Source organism: Acyrthosiphon pisum, unplaced genomic scaffold (assembly GCF_005508785.2).
Source record: "Acyrthosiphon pisum isolate AL4f unplaced genomic scaffold, pea_aphid_22Mar2018_4r6ur Scaffold_20972;HRSCAF=22679, whole genome shotgun sequence".
Lineage (NCBI taxonomy): Eukaryota > Metazoa > Arthropoda > Insecta > Hemiptera > Aphididae > Acyrthosiphon > Acyrthosiphon pisum.
Window position 1 is genome coordinate 2,065 of NW_021770387.1, and position 5,604 is coordinate 7,668.

At 50.5% G+C, this 5,604-nt stretch overlaps 1 protein-coding gene across 1 annotated transcript; it reads left to right on the forward strand.

Moving 5' to 3' along the window:
• Positions 1 to 767: 767 nt before the first annotated feature.
• LOC115034761 lies at positions 768 to 2,591 on the forward strand. Its single transcript, XM_029492187.1, has 2 exons — positions 768 to 2,438; positions 2,469 to 2,591. The coding sequence occupies exons 1-2, from the start codon at positions 831 to 833 to the stop codon at positions 2,544 to 2,546; spliced, it is 1,686 nt and encodes a 561-aa protein (XP_029348047.1). The 5' UTR covers positions 768 to 830; the 3' UTR covers positions 2,547 to 2,591.
• The last annotated feature ends 3,013 nt before the right edge of the window (positions 2,592 to 5,604 follow it).

Below are 5,604 nucleotides of genomic sequence, written 5' to 3' on the forward strand. Positions count from 1 at the left end.
GGTCTAAAACCTAACTTATTCACCACTCAGAATATATTACAATAATTTTTACTAATGCAATTGACATATTTAAAATACTTGATGATTATGTTTGATGTCATGATTGGGACTTTGATGTTGTTATAATTAATTAATAAGGTTATAAGGTTTTTACTTATTAGAGCACAAAAAATTTCATAAAAAATTTAGTTTAAAAATTAAATTATTTACACAAATGTGATGTATTTTACCAATGTTGTATAAATATTGTGTGACTTCCATGCTCGATTCCATGTGATGATGCCGTTTTATTTTATTTGTGTTTTGAAATAGTTTTACGCTTCGGCGACGTTTCGCGTTTTAGCCTAATAAATCGTATTGATACCTAATAAGTATTATTTGTTTAGTTTGTAATCCTGACAACCCCCGTTTATTTAATCCCTTACAAATCAGAAGTGGGATCCGTCTCTTGACGTCTTAAGAGCCGATCGGATCCGCCGTTAAGCTCGCACTTGCGAAAGTCCGCTCCGTCGCCGATACAGTTTCTTTCCACTAAAAAGTCGTTATTCCGTTGTGCCGCTTTATCGACAGTTCCGCGTGGTCGCGCGCCGAAAAGTCACGCGTTTGTCGTTTAGGAAATCCGTCTCACGTGCTCACGTGTTTTACGCACTGCCGCGGTTCAAAGTTCGACCCTGCGATTTTGGAGGTTAGTTCTTATCGCAATAGTTACCGCGACCGGGTGCGCCGTTTATCGCAATCGTTACCGCGACCGAGTGCGCCGCTATCGCAATCGTTATCGCGACCGCAACGATATCAAGTTCGTATTCGCCGTGTTTACGTCCATCCACACGATGCCGGGTGAGAATCCGACACCGGTAGCTCCAACGTACAATCAGTTGTTTGAAGCGGTCCACGCGTTAACCGAAAGGTTACAAGCGCTCGAGACTACCACCTCCGCACAACACGCTCTGTCTCAACAGCCTCCTATACAGAACGCCGTCCCTTCCGCTGCTTCCTCAATCGACTATCGCATACTCCCGGATGTGGGAACGTCCATCTGGTCGTTCACCGGGCACGAGTCGAGCAGCCAAGCGGAAGACTGGATCAACTCTGTCGACGGGATGGCTCAGGTCAACCAGTGGCCATTGCGACATCGCTTACAATACGTCCGATCGCACGTTTCGCAGGCCGCACGGAGTTGGTACCTGTTGGAAGAGTTCCGGGATTGGGACACCTTCGTCCAGAGGTTCAAAACCACGTTCGTGCGCACGGTGCGCAAGGCCGATCTGTGGCGTGAACTCGAAGCCCGAATTCAAGAGCAGAACGAGCCCACCATCGACTATTTCTACGTGAAACTCGGGTTGTGCCACTCGCTCGACCTGACGTTTGCCGATACGCGGGAATACGTCATCGAGGGACTGAGGTCGGAAGCCCTCACAGACTGGGTCTACGGTCGCACTCACTTCAACCGCGACGATCTCTTATCAGATATCCGTGACTGGGAGCGTATGCGCGCGAAGCGCGAAGAAAGATACGGGACTGTTGACCCGACGTTTGCCAAACCTAGTGACCTTAACCAGGAGTCCATTACTGAACAGACGAGTGCAGAACCCATTGACGTCGTACCCGCTGTTCCGCCGAAAACGACATCCAGCGCGGTCGCTGGATGGTCGACGTTTAGGTCCGAACCAAAAACGGACGTTTCTTCGACACGTCCGACGATTTATTGTTTCAATTGCCGTGGCACGGGACATATCAGTAGGGATTGCCCGAAACCACGACGACCGATGAAGTGCTCGAACTGCAACTCCAATCAGCACACTCGAGGCCGATGCTCGGAAATCACTGCTGAACGATCTGGAGACGCGTCCGTGGCCGATCATGCGTATCATGCTGACGTAATCGAGAGGATGAGGCCGAAAAATTCGTTCTCGAAAAATGTGATAGTAAACGGACATCCCGTGTCCGGTTCGATCGATTCGGGCAGTTCCGCCGTGTTAATACGTTCGACGATAGCCCGCGAGTGTGGAATCGCCGTACGCGATGCCGTTTGTCCCTTGTATACGGTGGGAAATGTCGATCAACCAGGCGCGACGACAATCGGCGAAGGTGTCGCCGACGTCACCATTGACGACGTGATGGGGTCCGACCACAAATTGAAGATTGTGCCGGACGACTCGATACCAGTCGATGTATTGGTTGGTCGTACGTGGCTCGACCTGCCACACGTCAATTATTCGAAGCAAGCGGGCGAAATTGTTTTCAAAACCAACAGTCGCATGTTGACTGACGTACTCGCCGAGATACTCGCCACCGACGACGGGAACATATACGTCGCAGGAGCAGAGCTGCAACCCCTAGTGAAGGACACCAAACCACCCGACGGAGGGGACGCCGACGAGCCCCTATCCGAGGAAGAAGACGACGAGATCAACAACCGGGACCAATCCGACGACGAGGTCTACGATCGGGATCAATCCGACGACGAGGGTGACAGCCAGAAACCGCCCAACGATGAGATTCGACCTGAAGTCCAATTCCGTCAGCCGCCAGAAGGCGTGAGGTAGTGGGTAACCTAACCCGCACAGCTCGACGACTACGAGCTCGGCCGGTTAAAGCCAACCAATGTTGTTTTTTTTTTTTAAAAAAAAGTTTATATTCGTTATTATAGTCGTTTTTTTTATTGAGAATTGTCCGCCATCAAATTCGATGCGAACAATTATTTATTATAAAGTATAATACTATTTGTTTTGTGTTTTATAATCGCCCACGCGATGTCTTTTTGTATTATTAATATTGAGCTTCGCCGTCGATGTCGACGCAAGTTCCGATCGCTCGCGCCGCGTGTATTATTTTAAATTTATGTGATGTTTTTTTTGATTTATTGAATTTCGATTTTGTAAACGGCCCGGGGACGGACCGTAAGTTAGGAAGGCCGATTGTTAGCGATCTTTTTTTTGTCCGCTCAGGGCAGCACTGTCGGTCGACCTAGCGGCACGTCTCCGCCGCCGTAACACTTTCTGTTTCGCCGATACCGTAGAGCACAACGTGTGTGCTCTCGGTCGAACCGCCGTTTTGTTTTATTTGTGTTTTGAAATAGTTTTACGCTTCGGCGACGTTCCGCGTTTTAGCCTAATAAATCGTATTGATACCTAATAAGTATTATTTGTTTAGTTTGTAATGTTGACAACCCCCGTTTATTTAATCTCTTACAAATCAGAAGTGGGATCCGTCTCTTGACGTCTTAAGAGCCGATCGGATCCGCCGTTAAGCTTGCACTTGCGAAAGTCCGCTCCGTCGCCGATACAGTTTCTTTCCACTAAAAAGCCGTTATTCCGTTGTGCCGCTTTATCGACAGTTCCACGTGGTCGCGCGCCGAAAAGTCACGCGTTTGTCATTTGTGAAATCCGTCTCACGTGCTCACGTGTTTTACGCACTGCCGCGGTTCAAAGTTCGACCCTGCGATTTTGGAGGTTAGTTCTTATCGCAATCGTTACCGCGACCGAGTGCGCCGTTTATCGCAATCGTTACCGCGACCGAGTGCGCCGCTTATCGCAATCGTTATCGCGACCGCAACGATATCAAGTTCGTATTCGCCGTGTTTACGTCCATCCACACGATGCCGGGTGAGAATCCGACACCGGTAGCTCCAACGTACAATCAGTTGTTTGAAGCGGTCCACGCGTTAACCGAAAGGTTACAAGCGCTCGAGACTACCGCCTCCGCACAACACGCTCTGTCTCAACAGCCTCCTATACAGAACGCCGTCCCTTCCGCTGCTTCCTCAATCGACTATCGCATACTCCCGGACGTGGGAACGTCCATCTGGTCGTTCACCGGACACGAGTCGAGCAGCCAAGCGGAAGACTGGATCAACTCTGTCGACGGGATGGCTCAGGTCAACCAGTGGCCATTGCGACATCGCTTACAATACGTCCGATCGCACGTTTCGCAGGCCGCACGGAGTTGGTACCTGTTGGAAGAGTTCCGGGATTGGGACACCTTCGTCCAGAGGTTCAAAACCACGTTCGTGCGCACGGTGCGCAAGGCCGATCTGTGGCGTGAACTCGAAGCCCGAATTCAAGAGCAGAACGAGCCCACCATCGACTATTTCTACGTGAAACTCGGGTTGTGCCACTCGCTCGACCTGACGTTTGCCGATACGCGGGAATACGTCATCGAGGGACTGAGGTCGCAAGCCCTCACAGACTGGGTCTACGGTCGCACTCACTTCAACCGCGACGATCTCTTATCAGATATCCGTGACTGGGAGCGTATGCGCGCGAAGCGCGAAGAAAGATTCGGGACTGTTGACCCGACGTTTGCCAAACCTAGTGACCTTAACCAGGAGTCCATTACTGAATAGACGAGTGCAAAACCCATTGACGTCGTACTCGCTGTTCCGCCGAAAACGACATCCAGCGCGGTCGCTGGATGGTCGACGTTTAGATCCGAACCAAAAACGGACGTTTCTTCGACACGTCCGACGATTTATTGTTTCAATTGCCGTGGCACGGGACATATCAGTAGGGATTGCCCGAAACCACGACGACCGATGAAGTGCTCGAACTGCAACTCCAATCAGCACACTCGAGGCCGATGCTCGGAAATCACTGCTGAACGATCTGGAGACGCGTCCGTGGCCGATCATGCGTATCATGCTGACGTAATCGAGAGGATGAGGCCGAAAAATTCGTTCTCGAAAAATGTGATAGTAAACGGACATCCCGTGTCCGGTTCGATCGATTCGGGCAGTTCCGCCGTGTTAATACGTTCGACGATAGCCCGCGAGTGTGGAATCGCCGTACGCGATGCCGTTTGTCCCTTGTATACGGTGGGAAATGTCGATCAACCAGGCGCGACGACAATCGGCGAAGGTGTCGCCAACGTCACCATTGACGACGTGATGGGGTTCGACCACAAATTGAAGATTGTGCCGGACGACTCGATACCAGTCGATGTATTGGTTGGTCGTACGTGGCTCGACCTGCCACACGTCAATTATTCGAAGCAAGCGGGCGAAATTGTTTTCAAAACCAACAGTCGCGTGTTGACTGACGTACTCGCCGAGATACTCGCCACCGACGACGGGAACGTATACGTCGCAGGAGCAGAGCCGCAACCCCTAGTGAAGGACACCAAACCACCCGACGGAGGGGACGCCGACGAGCCCCTATCCGAGGAAGAAGACGACGAGGTCTACGATCGGGATCAATCCGACGACGAGGTCAACGACCGGGATCAATCCGACGACGAGGGTGACAGCCAGAAACCGCCCAACGACGAGATTCAACCGGGTGTCCAATTCCGTCAGCCGCTAGAAGGCGTGAGGTAGTGGGTAACCTAACCCGCACGGCTCGACGACTACGAGCTCGGCCGGCCTTAAGCCACCAATGTTGTTTTTTTTTAAAAAAAAAAGTTTATATTCGTTATTATAGTCGTTTTTTTTATCGAGAATTGTCCACCATCAAATTCGATGCGAACAATTATTTATTATAAAGTATAATACTATTTGTTTTGTGTTTTATAATCGCCCACGCGATGTCTTTTTGTATTATTAATATTGAGCTTCGCCCGTTCGCCGTCGATGTCGACGCAAGTTCCGATCGCTCGCGCCGCGTGTAT

Excerpts from the sequence above, each read along its gene's own strand:
- LOC115034761 (XM_029492187.1), top strand. The coding sequence starts at position 831 with ATGCCGGGTGAGAATCCGACACCGGTAGCTCCAACGTACAATCAGTTG. Across the intron at positions 2,439-2,468 it reads GGGACCAATCCGACGACGAG|GGTGACAGCCAGAAACCGCC; the intron begins GTCTACGATCGG and ends TCCGACGACGAG.